Source organism: Botryllus schlosseri, chromosome 6 (assembly GCF_051294905.1).
Source record: "Botryllus schlosseri isolate E-star chromosome 6, Bs_hap1, whole genome shotgun sequence".
NCBI lineage: Eukaryota > Metazoa > Chordata > Ascidiacea > Stolidobranchia > Styelidae > Botryllus > Botryllus schlosseri.
The window spans coordinates 21990791-22014503 of NC_137241.1; the positions used below are offsets into that span (position 1 = coordinate 21990791).

Here is a 23713-nt window from a genome sequence, read left to right on the forward strand (position 1 = left end):
ATTCATGATTAACACACAGTCATATAGGCCCGGGTAGCCAACTGCGGGATGGCTCTTAGGTCAATCGTACAATATTGGAAAACTGACTGAAATAATGCCAAATTATCTTTACTATCGCACATATCCTTATACATGAAGAGTATTAAGGTTCAACAGTCTAATCAAGCTTAAATTAGGCTGCATAAGGAATATCGTAAGACATACGGCTTGGTGGATTTGATTTTGCTCTGCAGTGGGTGCTCAGCTCACTGCTCATCTGCTCACGCTAAACAGGTAGAGTTCGGAGTATTACAAAGTTTGTAGTACAAAGGCAGTACGAACACGAAGTAGGCAAACTTTTCCAATGGACCAGCAAGCTTAGTGGAATCACCAATATGTTATATATATGCCTAATGCCTATGCCTTTACGATCTAGACTTGGCCGGAGATCATCAGTCCAAGAACAGGAAACCGTGTCTAAGCATAAATTGCGGAGTTCGCATTACAAACAGGCCATTGCACTGGTCAGTAGATATACTGCCCAGTGACTTAATAATTCGATGTGATGCAAGATAAATATTCATTGAACGTAAGACACGAATGTGCTAACACTAATTTTATTAATAACAGCCTCTAATCCTTGGTTAGGTACACGAGTAAACAACACTTGTTATAGATCTAATGTGATAATTGTTATAGTTGAAGAAACGCTAAATTCAGCTGTTAACCAACATGAATGTGTGCTAAAATTACAATATTTTGCATTCAAAGATGACAAATGTCAACACTGTCATCAGCTACTATCACCTACATTCCTACAAGGTCCGTATACAATATCCATACACGGTGGATGTTTCCGAGCAAGTGAGCAACTGATACCGATTCAACTGATCAACTCCTTTTTTCCATGCAGTGACGTAATCCTCTCGCACGGAAATATTATCTCAAACATTGCATTATACTATACACGCATCGGGAGCGTTCCTCACTTGTGAACTAGAAAAGCCTAGCCACCAACAAGTTTTTAGAATTGCTTCCAAACGATAAAATTTACGGGCTCACTGGTACTTAATATCGTGTATATTTGAATTATTCCACGTCGGAAATAGTGACAAACATGCACAATTTTCATTCGCACTCATCCGGATTTTTCATTCGCACCACGCTTGCCGTTCGCACTCATCCGGATTTTTCATTCGCACCATTCGCACCACGCTCGTCATTCGCACTGAAATTTTTTTCATTCGCACTAGTGCGAACCGTCACACAGGTTGAAAAGCACTAGTATACCAACGGGTCCACCCGCCGGAAGATGTTTAATTATTATTTACGGGCCATCCCGTTTTCAAGACACTTCACTCAGCTCTACCGGTAAATCTAATTACGTGAGTAGAGAGGAAAATAAATTGATAGCATAATATATAGGCCTATGCAATCGCCGATCTGATTGACCGATTTTATCATAAATTCTCGAAAATTTTCGCGCTTCGCGCTGGCTCACAATACAGTACAGATGATTTCGTGACAAACGCGAACAACGTGATGAGGGGTCGTTTTATCACCCTATGGGAGCCCAAGACCCACGTTTTGGGGGCCTGACGAGGTGCTGTTTCGTTCCTGCCAACGGGTATACGCCTGAAGATGTTTAATTATTAATGGAGTGGTCCTACCTTTTCAAACACACCTCACTCAGCTCTACCGGCCAATCTGATTACGTGAGCAGAGAGAAGATAAAAACTGATAACAATATAGGCAATTCTCGATCATACTGACCGATTCAATCATGAATTCTCGAAATTTTTCCGCGCTTCGCGCGCTTAGGCTACAAAAGCTGATTCACTGAACAAACTCCCAATGAATATGATAAATAGCGGTAAACAGTGTAACGCCGGAGGGGTTTCTGGGGGGCGAAGCCCCCCAGAAGTTTGGTCTATAACCCTGTGGGGGGCCCAAGACCAAATTATTTGGGGGGGGGGCTGACGAAGTGCTGTTACGGCCCTGTTCACACCTCCTTATGGGATGTACGAATCCAGGTATTTGCACACTTGGCATAGCTGAGTCTCCAACTCTCTCTCCACAATTACTTCCTTACTTGGGTACATTTAAAGTCAACAGATTCTACTTCCACTTGAAGTAGTTTTTGGGTTTACCTTTAAATGTACTCCTTCTACTGGAGTACTTTTTTCGTCGCCACTTCTACGTGAGTAGCCTTCTTGGCTACTTTGATTGCCTCTGCAGTAGACAGAGCAAGATGTGGGATTGACAGAGGTGGTCATAGTAACGAAGTACTTTTACTTTTTCGAAGTACTAAAGTAGTTTTCCTCTTCTTCTGGTACTTACTCAAGTATATCTTTTTTCGCCGCTACTACTTCTACTCCGTAATATTTTGTGAACTGCTTAGGCCTACCGCTTTTCGCTATTTTCAGTTTGTCAAGTAGAAGTAGTTTAATCCCCCAATAAGAAAGATAGCCTAAGGAATTTCTGGGCTGTTTTCACGTAGTACCATAGAAGTCATGTGATACCCAGAAATTTCGTTGCGCTTCGCGCACAGTAGATATGGAGTGACAAATATGTTTTAACAAAAGTATCGCTGAATATAATTTAGATACCGGTTGAGTGGTTCCGTTCACACCGCATTGTCGCCTATATCAAATATTTCATCACAGCAAGTATGGCCCCCGTTTGAAACTACCGTTTCGCGATCTAGCGATTACCTATTATACCTCGCAGCCCACGACGTATCCTAACTTGGAAAAGTGGACGTTGACTGTTTTTTTAACGTTAGACCTGTTCTAGCAGACCACCGTTGAAACTTTCTGGACAACAGACATGAAATAAATTTTCCGCTTTTTAGAAAAGGCATTTGTATTTCTCTTTCAATTACTATAGTATTATACGTTGAGTTCTTTCAGATCTTTTGTCTGGAGAACATACATGCTGAAGTATAAAAGGAAGTGTAGGCTATAAAGCAATGCCTTATATTTTCCGAAAATGAAGCTTTACACTATATGGCATTTTTACGATCTGCCATATTTTTAATTAACGTGTACTAATCGCGCAAAGTGTTAAAAGTGGTATCCGAAACAACTTCTCCGCATTGCTCTTCGACTGAACTATATGGGTCTTGTAATATGGGGGAGGGCACCATGACATGATATTCTCTAAAACGGGGTGTTCGAGGAAGCAAATTAGTATCGCATTTCCATATCAATACTATCATTTGCATCCTATGATGTACGACGACTGCTTATTCTCTCAAAAATTGATACCTCCTAGGATGCCTCGTGCAATATGAATTAAGCTCGATCTCTACACCTTCCCCATAGCTCCATTTGCAGTTTTTGACAGTCCATGCGCACAAATTACTATCGTTATCACAACTGTACTTACCTATTTGAGTAGATTTAAAGTCAGTCAATTCTACTTCTACTTCAAGTAGTTGCTTCAAGTAGGCTGCTTATGTAAGAAGTAATTCTACTCGTACTTGGGTAGATTTTTTCGTCGCTACTTCTACTGGAGTAGCTTTGTTGACTATTTTGACCACCTCTTGGGATTGGATGAACCCGGAATATCCCTAATCGTACTGCTTCGTTGTATCGACAATCGACATCTTAGTATTGATCATGACATCGCTTTCTTTCTTGTGTACCGGTATATCGCATTGCTCATTGTGTATCTTAATCGGATGACAATAATTATGATTACATCGCTAATGCAGAGACCAGAGGTGGTCAGTAACGAAGTACTTCTACTTTTTAGAAGTACTCTCAAGTAGTTTTCCTCTACCTCTGGTACTTACTCAAGTAGATCTGATTTTCTCTACTTTTACTTCTACTTCGTAATATTTAGTGACTTACTTACTTTTCGCTATTTTCTGTTTGTCAAGTAGAAGTAGTTTAATCCCCCAATACGAAAGATAGCCTGAGGAATTTCGGGGCTATTTACACGGAGTATCAACATTTATAGTATTCATAAATGTAGGCTTACCATATTTCGGAAATGAAAAAAGAGGACACTTTTTCAGAAATTTCAGACAAGCAAAACTGGAGAAGAATTCTCAAAAACAGGTAAATTTCACCCGCTTCATGATCGGTTGACTAAAAAAAAAAGAAAAAAAAAGGTCATCACTTCCGCTCAGAGCTCAAAAACACGTTTTTCACTCCACATTGCTAGGTGGATGACTAAAAAAAAAAAAAAAAAGGTCTTCTTTTCGCTCAGAGCTGAAATCACCACTTTTCCCTCCGAAATACCCGCCGGAGCTTCACTTCTGCGCTAATTTGCGGCATATCACTCGCAATTTCCTCTAAATCTGACCTAAATTTTCAAAAAAGAGGACAAAATCTCAAAAAAGAGGACAAAAGGGCGTCCTCCGAGGACACTTTCAAAAAAGTCAAAAAAGAGGACAAATCCTCTTAAAAGAGGACGTATGGTAAGCCTACATAAATGCCAAAGTAAAGCCCAGAAATTTTGTTTCGCTTCGCGCACAGCAATTATGGAGTGAAAAATGTTTTCACGAAAGTATCAGTTAATATAATTTAGGTAACGGATTGCTTGGTTCCGCTCACACCGCATTGTCGCCCATATCAAATATTTCAACACAGTAAATATGGCCCACCATAGCGTTTGCAACTACCGTTTTGCAATCTAGCAATTACCTATTATATCGTAATCTAGCAGCCCATGACGTGTCCTGCTAATCTGGAAAATCCAGCTTTTTTTTAACGTAACACCTGTTCTAGCATATTACCTTTGAAGCTTTATGGACAAAAGACATGAAATATATTTTCCGCTTTTTTAAAGTAGTATTTCTATTTCAGTTTCAATTCCGAGTATCATTATACTTTGAGTTCTAATTGCTTCAGTTCTTTTTTCTGCAGAACATATATGTTGAAGCATAAAAGCAAGTGTAGTAATGCCTCTATTTTCCGAAAATAAAGCTACACTAAATATAAATTTTACGATCCACAATATTTGTTATTAACGTATAGGTCTACTAATCATGCAAAGTGTTAGAGTTATAAACCGTATTCGATACGACTTCTCCGTATTGCTCGTCTTTGCCTAAACTTGGGGCCTTATAATATGGGGTAGGGCACCATGCCATGATATTTTCTAAAACGGGGTCTTCTGGTAAATAAAGGTTTAGTATCACATTTTCATATTAATTCTATAATTTGCATCCCATGATGCGAAAGAATGCTTGTGCCGAAAATCGATACCTCCTGGGATGCATCAATACACGAATCAAATTATCCGCACCTTCCGCATAGTTCAATTTGCAGCTTTTGACAGTCCATGTGACCGAATTAAGACTGTTTTCAAAACTACTTGCATGTTTGAGTAAATTTAAAGCCAATCAATTCTACTTCTACTTCAAGTAGTTTTAGGTGGCTTATGGAAGAAGTACTTCTACTCGTACTTGAGTAGATATTTTCGTCGCTTCTTCTGTTTCTACTTATGTATCTTTCTTGACTACTTTGACCACATCTCGCTGAGACCACCCACTGCACCGAGACAAGTTGGACCAAAGTGACTCGATCCGTGGTTGGATCTCACCGGTTAATGCTCCCGCCAAATAAAAAATGCTGCCCATAACATCTGACTGGCAAAATGTACTTTTGTGTGCTTGCTCTGTTGTGATTGATGTGGGTCACCCGTTACATCACTCGGATCTGATTTTTCAAGTTCCGCCGTCGTGACGTATTTTGTAGTTAATTCTTTCATTAGACTCGATACAACTACCTTGAAATCAAGACTTTGAGAATCGGACCGCGCAATTTTCACAGAATCCAGAGAATGGTTGTAATCTGGCGAAATGTATCGGCCTTCCGGCATACAATACCTTACTACAGAAGCTTGTCAAGTGCAGCTGGTATGTCGACAACAAGCCTGACGAATTGCCTCTCTAAAGAAAGTAATCAAAACGAAAACAAGTCCATACAGCCGAACCCAAGGTTTGTGAACAGGAATCCCAGAAACCTCGAAAGATTATGCTTCAAACAAAAAGACTACGGTTGGGGAATGGAATGGGAAGGATACGCCAAATCCAAATCAAGCAACCTACCTCGTAGAAACTACTACTACAAGTGAGTGTGCACCGTGGCCCATGCTTTCGTCTAATTATATAATTGTAGACTCGCACCTCTGTTGGAAGCATTCATGTGATTGTTTGTTCATGCTATAGAAGCGTGAATCTCTGGCATGTGAGGCTATATTTTTGCGACCAGCAAGCACTACTAGCAATTACCAAGTCATGAGTAATTGGCAATTCTGCTGCCCTTTGACTTTTTCTACCGGCAAATCACAGAAGCATTGCAAATGAGAAAAGGCATGTGATTACGTCAGTGTAAGTTTTTATGTTATCCAAGTTTCAACCTTTGTAGCTTGCCATGCAACCACTCTTTGACCACTAAGCAGTATTCGCTAGCACATTTATTTGTGCAGCAATCGATGTGATATTTCAACATCGTATTTCATATATTGAGTAAGCAGAATATAAGCAATATATAACTCACTGCCCCACACAGAACATGATCAGCGCATATAATTCAAAATTTCACTTCTCTTTAGGCTGGATCTGTGGGAAACCAAACATCATACATATGCCGAAGTACAGCATTACTCGGGAGCAACCGTTGTCGAGGCGTCCACACGAGAGCAGTGAGTACCGTAAAATTGTTGAAATAAGCCCATGATGTGTTCAACAAATAATTTCAGGTGTATCAGGAGGCACCTGTACAGTTCAGTCGATGTCATGGCAGCTGCCAACTTGGGCAGAATTATAGCGGAGCGGTGTTTGCGAGCAGGAATTTCCTGCGTTTCCTTCCGATTTCCAGACGGGCTGAAAGGCGACTCGGAGAAAATCCAGCGTTTTCAAGCCGGCGCAGAGGAGGGTGGCTTATTCTTGGAAGAGCCTGATCACCGTAGATTCGATTACGTCAAACGGCACGAGACACCAAAAGGTGTGAAGCCACCGGAACTGGACTGAAGACGAGCTTGTTACTCTGCTTTACTGGTTAACCTCGACACCTCCGGCTCTGGGTCATTGCAAAGTCGCGGCATGATGAAGAGATGTACCACTTCAAAAACGACCTTGAAAAATACCCGAGTGTAGCATGGATGGACGAGCTTTCTCAAACGTCAAGTACATACCTCAATCGAAATTAAAAGGACAATAAGCACTTCCAGCCTGAGTGATCTTTTTTCATGTAAATCGGTCTTGAGTAGTTCGACCATGTGAGCGCAGTAATTCAACTTCTCATTCACAAGGTTTACTCGTGTGCCAATACTCAAGAACCTGTTCAACGTTCAACATACGAGTGCCTGTGAAGAAATGATGGCGCCATGCAAAGTACAAGTCACGGGGGTCAAGACAAAATTCAAACAAGTCTAAAGTGTTGAAGTTCGAATGATATCGTTTTGACAGTTTTCTTGAATATATACATTAATCACGTAAGGGTCGCAGTATCAAAATGATATTAGAACTCCCGCCAATGCAACACAATAACGATGTCATGCAGAAAAGTATAATTTGGTATTTCATAGCGATAAATTCCTGTCTGATATGCATCCAGACATACCGGGTGAGACAAATTGGTTTGCAGTATCATCACTTCTGGCCATGATTTTGATTGATCGATTTCATTAACGTGGTTCCAGATACGCCAGCGTCACACTATATATTATGTATGATCGCATGTGATGATCATTATACGAGGCGAAGGGCTAATAAAACTATCTTACATAAAAGTCATACCTTGATGTGTCTAAATATAATTTCTCAAGGTCTTCATGGTCCCAATATGTGTCTGGAATGTCTAGCAAGTTGTGCTGTAGATTCACTCTATGCCTGAAAGCAAATCGATGTGACTGTACTATAACAGACCTTCATCATTCATGCACAAACCTTATTAACTGTATCTCTCCCACTTTGCGTAGCATTGCCTGAGGTGTGTGGTACTTCAGCTTTTGTCCTTTTATAAGACTGGCCGGTATTGTATCAAGGGACGAAATTAAAGCATCCAACTTGTTTTCCCAGTGTCCCAATTTAACAGATGTACATAGCGCATTAGATAATGCAAACATGTCGAGTGATAATTTGTCTTGCGAGGAATCAGAACACAGGAAGAACTTTCCTACAAAAACCAAGCCTCATTTATATATGCCGTTGACCAGATAATGCGTCAAGCATTTTCTTACCATCCTTGAATGCTGTAGGGGCTTGGTGGTAGATGTATGGCATTTCTTCACTTTCCCAATTTACCAGCCTTGCAGGAAAAATGTCTTCGGCGTGATTCCTTGACATTGTCAAAACACTTTCCACTGCATCACCTCTGATATTCCAGAATGAAATGACGCCATTCCTTGATTGTCAGTGAATAGAGCAGTAGGTAATTTCCCAATGAAAAGACCAGATAAATGAATACTGATTCGACACAACTGTTTTTCGCTGCTATATAATTTTTGCTGAGCACATAGTTGATACTATCATTTCCAAACTGCCAGAAAACAGATGTGCAAAGGAATCGATGAATGGAGATTTCATAGACTGTTTACAGAGAATACAGGAAATTATCCTTAATCAGATGTTGCTTATTGTTGTTTATGAAACAAAAAGATGTGGCGCTTATCGCCTACCGTCCTTTTGCACCACGGTCAAAGACACAATGTAAACGATACGAGGCGGCTGTGTGAAATCATGATGCATATCAAAATGATACAGGTTCCTCTTGAAACAGCAGATGCTGGTGAAAATGTTTCCAGAATGCAGCGTGTTGTACTATCACTACTATAATTGATGTAGGCTTGTTGATTGATGTTACCTGAAAATGAATATCTCTCCAGGAAATGATGGATTTTTACACCATGTACTAGAAGTTGAGATTATATTTGTGGCATCGAAGAATTCCAAAGGAAGATTCTTCACTACAAAGCTGTCCCACTTCACGATGTCACGGACCAGTTCCTTCAAACTTTAAAAAAGTAAAGCATGCTTAGTTTCAAGATAATACAATCACATAAGTTTCGCTCACTTATAACGGTCTGCAGTAGCGAATGTCATACAGGAACAATCCGCTTTTGTTGCATCACGCTTCGGTCTTCGCGTCGTATGACGCTTCTGTCTGAAACAGAACGACGCAAACTCGCCGTTCAGCAGACCATACTGACGCTGCCTTACATTGCTGCACCACAATGTACTACTTTTGCCAGAATGTGTGTGCCTTAGACCACATCGAGCAGGTGCAACTAGAACTCCAACCGCTTTGTGGAGGCCCACTATAAAACACCGCAACATTGCAAATAGGAAGGACACAAGAGCTTACGATCATGAAATGTGGGATACTTGTGCTTCAGCAGCAAAGCGAAAATGGGCGGTCTCGCCGATCACAATACGATCTTTCATACCCAACACGTCGCATTCGCAACCGCAAGTAGCAACAATGTTGTCATGTGCAATGAGCGTGCAAAAGCAGTCAATGCACTACCGCCATCTGGTGGCTCAATAAACTACCCTGCAATGCTTCCTGCTTACAGGCCTGTGCCCTGCACCTCTGACCACTTTGCTTCCCTTTCATCGATGAATAATGAACTTTCCTTCGTATTCGCTTTCCACCATTTCGCAATGGCATGCTCAGAGTTGCCGAACTAATTCAGTATCAGATGGCAAAGATGATGCACACCGGTTGCCCGACATATGAGCATGCGACACAATGGAAAACGACAGTTCAGCATGGAACACATGAACATGCGTCACTTCAGCATGTGACTGTATAACCCTAAAACTTACCCTAACCAGAAACATAGCCTAACCTAACCTAACCTAGCCTAACCTAACCTAAAACCTAACCCTAACCCAACCATAAATCCAACCCTAACCTACCCCTAATCCGTAGTTTAACCCACATGCTCATGTGTCGCATGCCAAATTGTCGCATGCCAAAGTCTCGCATGCTGTAATGTCGCATGCTCATATGTCCACGGACCAATGCACACCATCTTCCGCACAAACAGGTCACACTTTAATTCTCATTTTACGACTTATGCGGAATCTCATGGTTATGAAGCTAGACAGGTACCAAGAAATTTTATTTCGCTACCGCTGGTGTCCCGATCTTCATCTTCATTATTGATGTGACGAATAAAAGCCCATTCATCCGTCAGTCTGTATGTCTGTCTCTCTGTCTGTCTGTCTGTCTGCCTGTCTGTCTCTCTGTCTGCCCGTCTGTCTGTCTGCCTGTCTGTCTGTCTGTCTGTCTGTCTGTCTGTCTGTCTGTCTGTCTGTCTGTCTGTCTGTCTGTCTGTCTGTCTGTCTGTCTGTCGGTCGGTCGGTCAGTCGGTCCGTCCGTCCGTCCGTCCGTCCGTCCGTCTGTCCGTCCGTCTGTCCGTCTGTCTGTCTGTCTGTCTGTCTGTCTGTCAATCTTTTCATTGAAATGATGCAATTGGTCCGGTAATCTTGAGGACTCGCCATTTGTGTGTTTCTGGCTGAAGACTGATAAAAAATATCGAGAAGTATCTGCAAAGTATCTTCGATATTAATGATATAGGCCACGAATAATATATCTCGCTAAGACTTATGGGTATTTGCTGTAGGAAAAAAAGAAGTTTGTCAGCGGGTAAGCGTGACGTAACGTCATGCCCTGATTAGAGGGTGGTCGATATCCAAGCCACTTGAGTTAGTCGACGTTAGCGTTAGACAAGATCTAAAACTTGACTCGTGTGGCACGGCACAACCGCAACGTCGCCGGGTGCGATTGATTGGTACAGCTACAGAACGATGATAGGCCAGTTTCATGTGATGATCGTATTTTCCCATGCGGTCTTATCTTATCTCTATGATTTGGTCATTGTGACTTTTTAGTGCACCAGCGGCCACTACGGGTATACGGTATATAATTTGCAACCGAAAGCAACCAGGTACTACGTCAGCTATATTTACCGTATATTCTATGCATTCATTTCCAGTCAATTACGCAATAGTGTTTCCACCCCAGTGTTGAATAAATTCTTGGTAAAAATCATTACCGTACTCCTGTATGGAATCGGTGTCCTGTGCTCACACTATGTTTTATTTTTAAATTATTTTTTATTAAATTACTTTAACTTGGAAAATTATCGCTGCTCACCTGATATATCAGGCAAAACAGCCAGCGATTCCAATCAGGACCGTACTACCTACTACGGTATAGTATATGCGAAGTTTCTATCTGTATAGTCCAGGGGTGGGCAAACTTTTGACCCCGCGGGCCACATTCAACATCTGAATCCATTCGCGGGCCGCACTATATAAAATGGGATTATAAACCAAAACGCAATATTGGTATTTCGTTATATAGTGAGGACATGGAGATAATGTGCTTATTTAAAACCAAACAAACATTGCTTTGATGATAGCGTACACGGGTCAGAATGATAGTAGCGAGATTTCATAGGCTGGTCGACTTCAGTAACCAATTTGTCAAAACTATAGAGATGAAAGTCGGTTGTCCCGATTCTTAGAACAGGATTAAAACTAAAATCTGTGAGCAGCGATCTGTTCATAGATTTACTAATTTCACTTTTGGTTCAGTTCCGGGACACAATGCTCACGGAATCATAACTATGTTAGCTGCAAACACGCTCAACTATGTGTAGATAAAATATAAATGCCCCAATTCTACGAGTGAAGAGAACGAATCTACCTAAGACATGCGCGAATCGGTTTTTATAAGCACATCGCTGAAATAATCAAAACTGGAGTGGCCAATCTGAAATCCCACTCGTGATCCGAATTATGTCAATCTCGTTTCTGATTTCTGTGGTGTTTAGCAGTTGAAACCTTTGAAACTGTGTGGGCCTTGAGATTGGACTGTCGCACCAGAAATAAAACATAAAAAAGAATAGAGGAAGTATTTACATTAAAACAGTGGTTCTCAAACTTTTTAAGACACGCATCCCCCCCACCTTATGATGGTGAAAGATTTCGCGGCCTCTCATCTTCATGTCACAAAAGGCAATCAGGTTGTTGAACTAACGGATAGTTTGATGGCATGAAAGGTTACGACTATGCATGAGAGATTTTTAAATGTGAAATTCAGACTATAATTACAGAGCAACAATAATGAAATTGTTGTTAAATCGCGCGGAGCGCTAAAATTTTTTTCAGAGTAGCTCAGCTTCACGCCCCACTTATGATGCTTTCATGCACCCAAGTTTGAGAACCACTGTCTTAGAATTATCATGATGAAATATACTGAGAAATAGTAGTCCCTGCATTTTTTCGAATTTTAGTATGCATTCAATCAACGAATTTTAGTATGCATTCAATCAATATTTTTAAAAAGTTTCTTTAGACTCTCGCGGGCCGCACAGAACGGTGTTGCGGGCCGCATGCGGCCCGCAGGCCGTAGTTTGCCCGCCCCTGGTATAGTCGTAACTCGTATCAGACGCTCTGCTTGTCAAGTAAATTCCTATGAAAAAATCATACATTTCAGCTGGTATTGATACTGAGAATTCGGGCAGATGCAGCCTAATTATATTTTCAAATGATAACAATGATATTATCATTGTTTTGAATCTGACCCAAAGTCGTAATTGAGAGACTGTTGATGAGTGACCAATCTTCGTGAGAACAGCAACGTAGAATTTCAAGGTATGTATATTGCAAAAATATCGTTTTTATGCCTTTTTTCGTTGCTGACATTGTTGAATGTATAGTGCAAATTTATTGACGAATTGATTGATGATGGTATATTCTTCGGTCAGCTATTTTCTATTACTGTTGTAATGGGCGTCCGCCCTTCCGCCGTGTTACCACCGAATCATTGGTTACCTTGATCGTATGGAAATATGATTAAGCCTAGCACAAGTGAGTCAAAGTAATCCCAAAATCACCTTTAAACTATTGCCATCGGACAGACGGGCATCACATTGAAAAGTATCCTGGTATAGGATTGCCACCCATGAAAATCCCGTCTTTCCCATGTACTTGTTATCTGATTACCTTTGGTTATAGGCTTATAACTTAACCTGGACCTACTGTCATAGTCAATATAGAAGATTGTAGTCGATACCAAGGGAGATGCGTCGAAGTGATATCTTGCTCACAAAAGAAGCGATTCCCCGTCAAAGTCCCAATGAAGATATCTTTCCAAAAGAGGACTCTCCCGAATTGCCGGTACCGAGGCGAAAAACCAACACTTTAAGCATTCTACGAAAGCTGGTGCGCGAGTGCGATGGTAATGAAATCGGATCCAGTTCATATGGGCCGTCTCACGGCAGCAGAACGGAAGAAGTTCCAGATCACTGTTGGGTCGGCGAATATCTGGACGACGAGGAACAAGCGCAAAGAAGTGCAGCGGCTATGATACACGATACTAGAATGAAAGATTATTTGCGTCGAAAACGAGAGAGCTATCCAACTCATGCTACTGTCAACCGAAGTCTTTCATCGTCTGAAATTTCAAAGCAATTCCCCGCATCTTCTTACGGAGGCAATTTTGACCCAGGTCCTCGCGACGAAGTAGCTGATCGAGAGATGAATGAGTTGCAAAGAAAAGAACGTGCAAAGGAACAGGAAATACTGAAAATGATGCTGGAACTCGAAAATCTGAGAAGAGACGCCAAGTTGAGGCAGAGTAAAGATGCCGCTAAGGTCTTCGACTATGATCATGGAGTGTCGGAGCGGTCGAATTACCAAGATAGGTATCAACCCCCGGCTAGCCTCAAGTATGATCCGTTCGACGTCATGTCGCCCGATTCATCTCGTCAGTTAAATCGACAGGAATCTGCGAAATATTCTTCACAAGTAGCAAGGGATTCTGTGGGAGATAGCTCGTCAGCGCAGCATATTTCTGAACTGTATCGGAAAGTCACGAAAGGTGATTATAATGATTACAGACTCACTGTAAGACGTGACGGAGTGTCCCCACAAGCAGAGGAAGTCTCACATAGTATTGAGAAATCGCATGGCCGTACGAATGAGCTTTTCACTAATCAATCACAATCCGTAGAGATGTTACCACGGAGACGCGTACTGGAGAGTCCTGTTGAGTATGATGGCTTTCAGTTACACAAAGGACGTCACGATCTATCTGGATCTTTGGCGTCATTTGGCAGTGCTATGTCACACAGAAAAGAAGAAAGAAAATTGAACAGTTCGCAAAGTTACGAGGATTATGTCAACGAAATGAGTAGAAAAATGGAAATGAAAGACTCGGACACGCAAGAAGAAGAAGCTTTGCAAATAGAGCCAGACATGTCGGCAAGTCATCTACGCAAAGGCCTGCCAATTTCGGTGTTAACTACAAGGCAACCTGAAAGACTTGATCAAGATACCCGCTCGCAAAGCAGCCCGGATGTAGTCGCTTATCACGAAGCACTGCCCATGAAGATCAAACCTACATTCGAACACTTTCCAAAAGACAGTGTCAAGCAAGATTATCACGGCTCCAGTGGCCTTGCGGAATCGATCGTCGATATCGACGCTTCTACCAGACGGGTACCCGCCAATTTCAACGACACAAGGAAGGTATTGGTAGACGACGATGACCAAGGTAACAGGTAAGTACTTTCGATAGTGTGAGTTTGATATGCGCGGTTGTATTTGTGATGTTGAAATGCAGGCGGAGAAATGCTGGCAGTGTGGACCAGTCGCCGAGAGCTGTTGATTATCATAGCGAAAGACGTCATGTCGTAGATGACAGACACGACGTGGGTTTCGCAAACGAGGCGAGAAAGCGGAGTTACCACGTAGACCGGCGTGGTGAGAAGCCTTCAAAACCGGCTATTGCAAGAAAACGAAATGCGACTGAATACCTCCGCGGGTATAGCGACTCCGATGAACACGGAGGAGAGCCGTTTTTGCACAAAAATCCGCCGAAGCACCCAAAGCCCGATAAAAAGGGCAGACATATGCAAGAAGACTCGTCAAGATCCCACTATGCTGATACAAGACATACAGAGACTAAAGGTCGGGACGCAAGAGACAATGAGTATTACTTGAACGCAGACGGGGGCTACGAACGCTCTGCGAGAGAATTCGGTCGGAATGTGTCTCGTAGCCCGAGTCTCGAATATACCAAATCGATGCCGAAGCCAATGGACCATATAAAAACTGCGAATATCTCGGCAACTAGATATTCCGAAGACCGCGAATCGGCCAACGTCAGACGCGTTTCTGAAATATGCACCTCTCCGTCAGAGCCTGTGATGTATCGGCGAGGCCTTGACAAGTCCGGCGGTCTGGATCGGGACACGGCAAAGCGCGATGAATACATCGATCAATATTTTGATCGTCAGATCAAGATACGGACTGGCGCGTGGCAAGACGACAGATCGGTGGAGAGGCCACGGCGCAAACCGCAGGGGGCGTGGGCTGAAGAAGTGGACCGGTACGTGAACATGCTGGCAGGACAAGAGAGAAGTATCGTGTCAGATGAAGAAGGCAGATTTGAGGACAAAGCTGCAAAGTACAGTCGCGGTAGAGACTCCAGTTACAATCCCAAACGTGATTATCGGCGGGGTGGAAAAAGCCATACCCGATCTCCTAGCCCCATCAATCGTTCAGTACGAAGTCTGTCGGGGGCCAGGGGTAGCAGTGGAAGAGACGAACGTAGATTTGAACGAAGGAGTCCCGGCGGCGATACTCGCGAGCGAAGATATTCCCCGGGCCGCTTTGTGGCGACCGAAATTCCGAGGGCAGTTCCCGACCACCGTGAGCTCGATCGTAGGACAGTGGTGCAACCGGACAGAAAGCTTTTGAAGAGGGCTACCCGATCACCGTCGCCAGTGCCTCTTATGCCGCCCGGCTGGCTGGCTTTGGTAAAGAGCAGGAATTCGGGCGCGGATGAAAGCCGCGACCAAGTCGGCGATATAGTCCCGCGCAAAGTCGTGGACAGAGACAGGCCACTGCCGGCGAAACGTACCAAAGATTTCAAAGATCTTCGAAACGACCTGAAAATCGTTCGAACGACTGAAATAATTCGAACTCGTGCAGAAATTGACGAGAAAACAAATCAATCGAAGACGCAAGCAAGAAATCTTAAAGAGAAAGCAAAGGATCACGCTCCCAAATCTAGTGCAACTGGATCTTCGAAGAGTACTGTGCATTTGGACAGGAATAGGGTCATTTTGAACAGCAGCGAAGTGTCAGGTGTGAGAAAATACCCTGCTATTTCGTTTACCGTGTCGAAAAAAGGGAGTAACGATAAATCAGTGTCGTCAGCCGACGGCCTGTCCAAATCCAATGCCGGTAACACGCCTGAAGCCGTTTCTATGAGCCAGACTAGTGTTGGTATGGAAACACAGTTGAAACTGGGGTCGCCTGCCAATGTGGCTGCTAGTCCACCTGCCGTGTCGAAGAAAGGCACCGCAACAGGGAATTCCATGTTGGGTAACACGGACGATTATGCAAAAAAATTAGCGCTGACATCTTCAAAAGCAAAAGTTTCCGAGTTGCAAAAGAAGCCAACAATTAGAGCCAAGGCAGCGTCGTCGAAAACAAAAGCTTCTGATTTGCAGAAAAATCTGACGTCAAAAAAATTGGCTCATACATCGTCAAAGACAAAAGCTTCGGATTTGCAACAAAATCCAACATCAAAAAAACTGGCACTTGCATCATCCAAAACAAAAGTTTCAGAGTTACAAAAGAAGCCAACAATTAGAGCCAAGGCAATGTCGTCCTCCGAAACAGACGTCACAAGCAATGCTACCAAATCTTCCAAACACGTTCCGAGTCGTAAGGAAAATGTCACCGTTAACAAGGTCGCGAATGACGCCAGTAAGGATCAATCGAAAAAATCAGGACAAGCAACATCTGCAAGTGCGTCCGCCGATAGCGTACCGGTAGGTCAACATTGGATGCAACGTTACAAAACCTGGTTCTCTACTGTCCTAGAACCTGTTTTGTCCAAGGATGAACAAGTCATGAGTTTGGGTTGGCGCGATCCTATCCGGTTTCTCAACTGCGTCACGACTGGTAACAAAAGAGCAATGTCCCACATCCCCAGAGGAGAGCATGCCATTGAAATGCTGCGATTCATTGCGCTGAACAAGAATGAGAGTGATCCCGAAGGTTCTTCGGAAGATAATGCAAGAATCGCAACCGTCGTTAAGAAGCAAGCTTCTGCCGCCGAAACGCAACAGGTAATCTTTTTGGTACTTGGGTCGTTACGACCGCATGTTCTCAGTTAACCAGCGTTCTGTATCTTCCGCATGAAAGCCTTTGTTGGAATTCGAATTTATATCGTCTCGGGTCAAGGATGCGTGTTCCTAACCCTGTGTCGTCTGGAGTAATCGAGGTTTCGATTTTTGTGTAATCCCGGTTGACGTTCTGTTGTTTTCCACTAGAAAAACAAAGGGAAAGATGCGCGTGTCAATGAGAGACCCGTCAAGAATGTCGTTCCCAAAGTCCTAAAAGACAAGCCGGTATCTCTGCACGCCAAACGCGATTTGACTGCCTCTAAGGACAAATTTGGTAACGCCATTAACAATCAGAAGAAAAAGGTTCCAGACTCCATTTCCGGATCGGTTGACAAAGATGATTCGATTGCTGCTTCCATCCCACGACCAAAGTCGAATCGTGATACATCAAACACGCCTGAGATGGTGCGAAAAGAAGACCGAGATGTCACAACACAGAAAGAAGATGTGACTCCAAGAAAGGATAAATGCCTTCCTGAACAAGATCCCACAAACGTTTCGGATTCTAAGAAGAAGCAGCCAGAATGTACGATGAAGCAGCCACATGTAGCAAAGAAGAAACCAAACTCCGCAGCAAAAAGTAAGCAGCCCCAGCGACCTCAGAGCCAGTCACCGGCTGATGCAATCGTGGCTTCAAACGCCGTCAATAAATACCAAACAAAGCAACGTAGCAGATCGACGCAAGAAAACGAGTCGAAGCGATTGGACAGCAAACCGAAGTCTCAGAGTACCGAACGACGCAAGTCCGTCACTGCCCCCAGTCGGTCCACGGTCGAGCCCAAGCACGCTAAGAACGCGCCCGGCAAAAGTCGACAACATACTTCAAAGTCAAAGGATCGCAAGCCTGATGTAAAGTGGCCCGGCGATAGGAAAAGTCGATCGGACAGCAACCAGAACGATAGAAGTGACGAAAAAATCATCATCCCATCGGAAGAACCCATTCTATCAGCAGCACAGAAAGGTGTATTGCCTGCGTTCAAGGTAACCCTTGTCTTTTCCAACCCGTGCCACGGGTACATGGCTGTTTGTGGCAACGGTCGTCATATCTTTGGAGTAAATGTATTGATTCCAATGGCGATTAATGCAGAAACCGTAATACCCTCCCCACCATACAGCGTTTGTGGTGAAATTTTGTATTAGATTTGTTTCATCACCACTCCATACACTGAATTGGATTCATTGACTCAGACGGGGGCTCAGTACTGATCATAATCTAAGAGCTTTTAAAAACAAATGATCACAATAGCACACATACGGAATTCAATCTATCTTGTAGCATTTTGCAGAGAAGTGAAGTGTTTGCATCATCGTTGAATTCCAGCGGTGATTACACACCACCATCGGCGTTTGCCAACTATGAGGTTGTGTGGTTTTTATACCGCTTGTGTAACATTACACAACCCATTATTCAATTAAACATTAGCGACTGCGTATAATATTTTAAAATCAGGTTTTGAATATTATGCACAAATGCACATCGTTGCCTCTATGCCCATCGTGCTTCACTGAATTACGAAGACAAGTCGCGCTAAATTTGATCCAGTTGAACGTATCGGCGAATTTCCAGTTAATATTGCAAAGACCAGTTACACTACAGGTTTTCATAACTCTTTCATATTGAAATCAAGCAAGTCATTTCACAGACCATCAGAAGTTCCCTTATCAAATAAAAATGCAATTGACACTTAAATATCGATAACAAACATAGACTTTCTGAAATTTTCGACTGGTTTGTCTGGACCAGTGCTTTTCACCCGCCAGTCCGTGGCTAGTTTCCTGCAGGTCCGCCGAATGTATATCATAATTTTGCAACTCAATTCCAAAATGCAAGAAGTTCGAACGCTTTCCGTTGATTAATTAATCGGAGAAAAAAAATGCACGATGTCTTGATTTAGAGTTCATAATTGGTTGTATGCAATGTAGCTAGATGCACGCTTTTGAAATTGCTTGTTCCCTGACGATTGCTCCTGAAGAGTGTCAGCTCGAAAAGCTTCTATATATTTATCCAATTGATATATTACCAAAAAGAGTTAATGTTCTACTTCACCATGGTGCAAGTTATACATGAAACCTACCCAGAATTTGGAACAAGCTTCGTTAAATTCCGACAGTGCATTTGAACAACACAGAGTATAGAAATACAGGCATAGTCTCATTTCTTTCAAAGGACAGCTAACAATCACAATCAAGTTAGTGGAACTTTACGAGCTTTGCCTTGCAGAAACTGCATCATCGTATAAATATCTATTATTATCAAATGGCAGTTTCAATGTTAGCTTTCAATCGCATACATTTGTTAAAGTTAGGGTTGATTTCGATTTTTGAAGCTTAACTGGACCGCAACATTTGTTGACTGGTATTAGCCGATTGCTAATCTGACGTGCAGTTCCTGATGCCGCGAATTCTTTCCAGAAACGTGTCGAACGGACCACGGTGCGGCAATTGAATGTGTTGTACAGCATCGACAAGTATGATAAAGCGAACGTCATCAGTGCCGCAAAAGATAGCCTCAGCGCTTTCAAGTTGAGCAATGGGGGATCCCAAGGGTTTTCGACAAAACATGCTTTGTATTATATGTCTGCGCTGTTTAAAGATCCACCTTCTGATTCTGCGGTGAGTTCTGTAGGAATGTGTAACAAGAACTGTCTCCCCTCGACGTGTGTAGATATTCTGGTACGGTATGTAAAACGTACAATATCCGTGATCCCGCAACTGAATCATGTGACATGTTGTCAATTGAAGGTTTTTGTATCAACCGCCCTGAAGCTGCAACAAGCAATACTCTGAAAGAACATCCATAACCTGGGAATATTTCATTTAGTCTTGCGTTGTTTGTTATTTTTTTCTCTCGTAGCATAATGCAGTCATGTTATACGCCATCAACAGTCTCTTGTCAGTATTGTGTTGCAACAACATATTTCTTTCTATATTTCGAATTTGAAGAGCATCTTGGAGGTACAGAACTTCAATATACAATTTAGAAGTATATTCATATCGAAATAAACCCGAATATTTTCAGTCGAGACTTGTCAGCAACTAGTAGAGTAGAACAGAGCATTGTAAATCAACAATTGTATCACCACCGGTGCAATTAGCCGAGATTTCATGTCAGTAACGGCAATTCTCTACTAGCTGCTGACAATTGTCAGCCAAAAATACTTGAATTTGGGTAACTGCATCGACTGATAATCGCTTTCTATGAGAGTATGTCGATAAGCTTAGAATAGAATAAACTTGGCAATACAATAGTATTTTTTGTTGCGATCCCTATTGAAGTTATGTACTTACCGAAGCGTGTGTAAATGACATTGACACACTTCCTTGTTCGGTTATGTTTTTCATTGTCTGCATGCAGGATGACGTGAATCGACAATACAGAAAATATGACCTGGACGGGCCTAAATTTGAGTTGAGTTTGCGCAATTTCCACTTATTCCAGGTACGGTTGCCGTTGACGTAACGCGACTTCGTCAGCACCAGCTGATATATCAATTGTTTCAGAATGTTGTCCTTACATTGTGTAAGGATCGTCTGGACCCCAACAGGATTGCGATGTCTCAAGATCAAATCAAGAGGAGCTTTGTGCGTCAGCAAGCGGAGTTTTTATTCCCTCAATTTTGCAATGAGGCCGATGCACTTATCAAATTGTGGTGCTGGCACGAAAGAATGAAAATTGTGAGTCCGCGCAGTAATATCCATTGAACTGTGTTCAAATATTATCTCGCAAACCTTAGGTATTGGACAACGAGTCCTTGGCGAGGATGCATTCCAAGCTTCAGCCTTTTCCGGACAATCATGGCCAATCGCTCGAGAACACAATAGCGCAATGGACAAAGAGCGTGGTAGTCGGTCCTCTTTATAACCAGATAGGTAAGATGTTAGATTAGGTCGGGTGGCAAAGAGTGTTGTTCATACTACTTATAGCAGAGGTAGAATACTTTACAAACCATTTGGTTGATCGCATGTCACCCTGTTAACATGGATGATTGTGTATACTGCTGACTTGACACAGTTATTGTTACATTCCCCTATCGTTGTTGTTCTTCAGATTCCTTCAGTTACTCTGTTGTATGCGCCATAAAGACGGAGTTGATGAAGAGAAGGCCGCATGTTTCTAGACAGGAAGCAATGAAAATTCTGCTTCAATCTTGGATCAGGAATCATTTCGAGGACATAGAAAGACGTCGAAAGCCGGCGAAAGTAGCTTGGTTTCTTGCAAAGCGGTTTCTAGAATGATACTATCTTGTTGCTAATTCAGGAAACTGTGATTGAGCCTGTTGAAGACTCGCCGGAATCGGAGCTAATGGTGTTGGATGAAGTTTACTCGGATGAATCGGAAGATGAGAATGTAGGCTTCTGTTTTGTATAATTACATGTCAAAGTATTTTATTCTAACCTTCACTTTCAGGAGTTTGACATCACTGACGATTCCGAGAGTGTACAGATCGATCTATTCTGAAGGTTTCTCACTCTGTTTTATCAATGTTTCTGTTGTTACATCGTCCTGTTTTTGCAATAATGATATGGATCAATTGTACAAGTACATCAAGTTATCTCTTGAAGCGATATCGTTGTAGTGGGTTGATTTTTCCCGCTCAACCTTGTAATGTCTGGGCCAGTGGTTCCCAACCTTTTTTGACTCATCACCTCCCTTATCAATCTCAACACAAATTTGAGCGAGACTTACCGGGGGGGGGGGATATAAGCATCTAACTGTAACTTATGGGGGGCTCCTCCCCCCAGACCCCCCTTTCGCATCTCTTATTATTATCTATCTTTCACCACGGCCAGGTGCTGGATTCGGCCATGTCTATTATTGCACTTGTGCAAGGATAGACTACATCAAAACTAAGTATTTCTACCACATGCAGAGACGTGATGATTATCGGGATACGGGACTTTTCTAACAAATGCAGAGATTTGATGATGATTGACACATCTGTACGGAATCATATTCTTGCCATCATTTCCATGTTTATTCGTTATTATCCTTGAAGAAAGTGCATCATCCAAATAGGGGGGGGGGGCTTCGACCATGAGGGGCCCTGGGCGACCGCCCACCCCAAAGCCACCACTGGTGACATGCCAATCAGTGTTGTTACGGTAATATGTTCTGGTGATGATGAAAAATGCGACAACCCCTGTATCATCCATGTCAGTTTGGTGTCACATTAAGGTTAGTGTGACGCTAGATTTGTCTGCAAGGGTTGCGGACTCGCGGTGAAGTGGTAGAGATATATTGGAATCTCTCCTTCCAAGAACACGATTTAAAATTCGCATTTCGACGCGGGGCTCAGGCTCGCTATTTTCCTCGGTGGATCTCATTTGATGCGCGCGGCTCAAGCTGTGGGCGGTGGTCACGGCTCACGAGCGCACACTCTCGCGCTTAGCAATGGAGAGTGAGTGGCGCAACACAAACGACTTACTGTCTATGTAATTCAGCTGCGAAATCAATATTGGAAAATATGACTCAAAGCCGCAAAGTTAGAACACTATTAGATGTCAGCATGTCATCATCGAGATGTAGAATACTGTACCCTTATCCAGAGGTGGTCATGGTCAGTAACAAAGTACCGTACTTATACTTACTCAAGTATATCATTTTTTGTTACTTCTACTTTGTACTATTTTGTGAACTACTTACTTTTCAGTTGATCAAGTAGAAGTGGTTTTCGTGGCTGTTTTCACGTAGTACCAACATTTAATTTTCATAAAAGTCATGTAATACCCAGACTTTCGTTGCGCCTCGCGCAAAGTAGAGATGGAGTGACAAATATGTTTTAGCGAAAGTATCGCTGAATATAATTTAGGTACCGGGTTGCGCGGTTCATCCGTTCACACCGCATTGTAGCCTCTACCAAATATTTCATCACAGTAATGGCCCATGCCCCCCCCCCCCACCCATAACGCTTGGAACTATCGTTTCGCAATTTAGCAATAACCTATTATACCTAGCAGTCTATGACGTGTCCTAATCTGGAAAATTGAACGTTCACTTTTTAAACGTTAGACTCGTTTTGACAGACCACTGTTCAAACTTTCTGGACAAAAGACATGAAATATATTTTCCGCTTTTTAGAAGTAGTATTTGTCTTTCAATTACGAGTATTAGCCTATACGTTGAGTTCTAATTATATTTTCCGAAAACAAAGCTATACACTATATGGCATTTTTACGATCTGCCATATTTTAATTACCGTATAGGCCTACTAATCGCGCAAAGTGTTGAAGCCGTATCCGACACAACTTCTCCGTATTGCTCTTCGACTGAACCAGGGGCCTTATAATATGGGGGATGGCGCCATGCCATGATAGTCTTTAAATGGGGGGTTCGAGTTGACAAAGAATTAGTGTCGCATTTCCATACCATTAGTATCGCATTTCCATACCAATGGTCAATGCTATCATTTACATCCCATGATGTGGACGACTGCTTATTCCATAAAAAATTGCATCAATATGAATCAAGCTCACTACACTCTCCGCATAGCTCCATTTGCAGCTTTTTTTAGTCCATGCGAACGAATTACGATCGCTTACGCAACTATACTTACTT

General features: G+C 42.5%; 3 protein-coding genes across 5 annotated transcripts in view; 2 read left to right on the forward strand and 1 right to left on the reverse strand.

The window, feature by feature from the left end:
- The first annotated feature begins 5588 nt into the window (after positions 1-5588).
- LOC145440383 (large ribosomal subunit protein uL18m-like) lies at positions 5589-7732 on the forward strand. Its single transcript, XM_080317980.1, has 3 exons — positions 5589-6065; positions 6550-6639; positions 6697-7732. Exons 1-3 carry the CDS (start codon positions 5776-5778, stop codon positions 6965-6967), a joined length of 651 nt encoding a protein of 216 aa, XP_080174106.1. The 5' UTR covers positions 5589-5775; the 3' UTR covers positions 6968-7732.
- Positions 6397-23713, reverse strand: part of LOC145440375 (required for meiotic nuclear division protein 1 homolog) — a 141008-nt gene continuing 123691 nt past the window's right edge. The window contains exons 2-8 of one of the 3 annotated variants that reach the window (XM_080317971.1): positions 9012-9861; positions 8802-8951; positions 8179-8342; positions 7886-8114; positions 7736-7828; positions 7132-7276; positions 6397-7071 (exon numbers count right to left, since the gene is read on the reverse strand). In XM_080317971.1, the coding sequence (XP_080174097.1) occupies positions 6979-7071; positions 7132-7276; positions 7736-7828; positions 7886-8114; positions 8179-8342; positions 8802-8951; positions 9012-9274 (1137 nt within the window). In that variant the 5' untranslated portion in view covers positions 9275-9861 and the 3' untranslated portion in view covers positions 6397-6978. Of the gene's footprint in view, positions 7072-7131; positions 7303-7735; positions 7829-7885; positions 8115-8178; positions 8343-8801; positions 8952-9011; positions 9943-23713 lie in introns of those variants that run through there. The other 2 variants (XM_080317970.1, XM_080317972.1) reach the window with 2 other exon arrangements.
- On the forward strand, positions 10605-21700 carry LOC145440359 (uncharacterized). Its single transcript, XM_080317945.1, has 11 exons — positions 10605-12607; positions 12971-14517; positions 14580-17100; positions 17305-18138; positions 19570-19770; positions 20513-20596; positions 20659-20832; positions 20892-21027; positions 21206-21357; positions 21416-21505; positions 21566-21700. The coding sequence occupies exons 2-11, from the start codon at positions 13037-13039 to the stop codon at positions 21614-21616; spliced, it is 5724 nt and encodes a 1907-aa protein (XP_080174071.1). The 5' UTR covers positions 10605-12607; positions 12971-13036; the 3' UTR covers positions 21617-21700.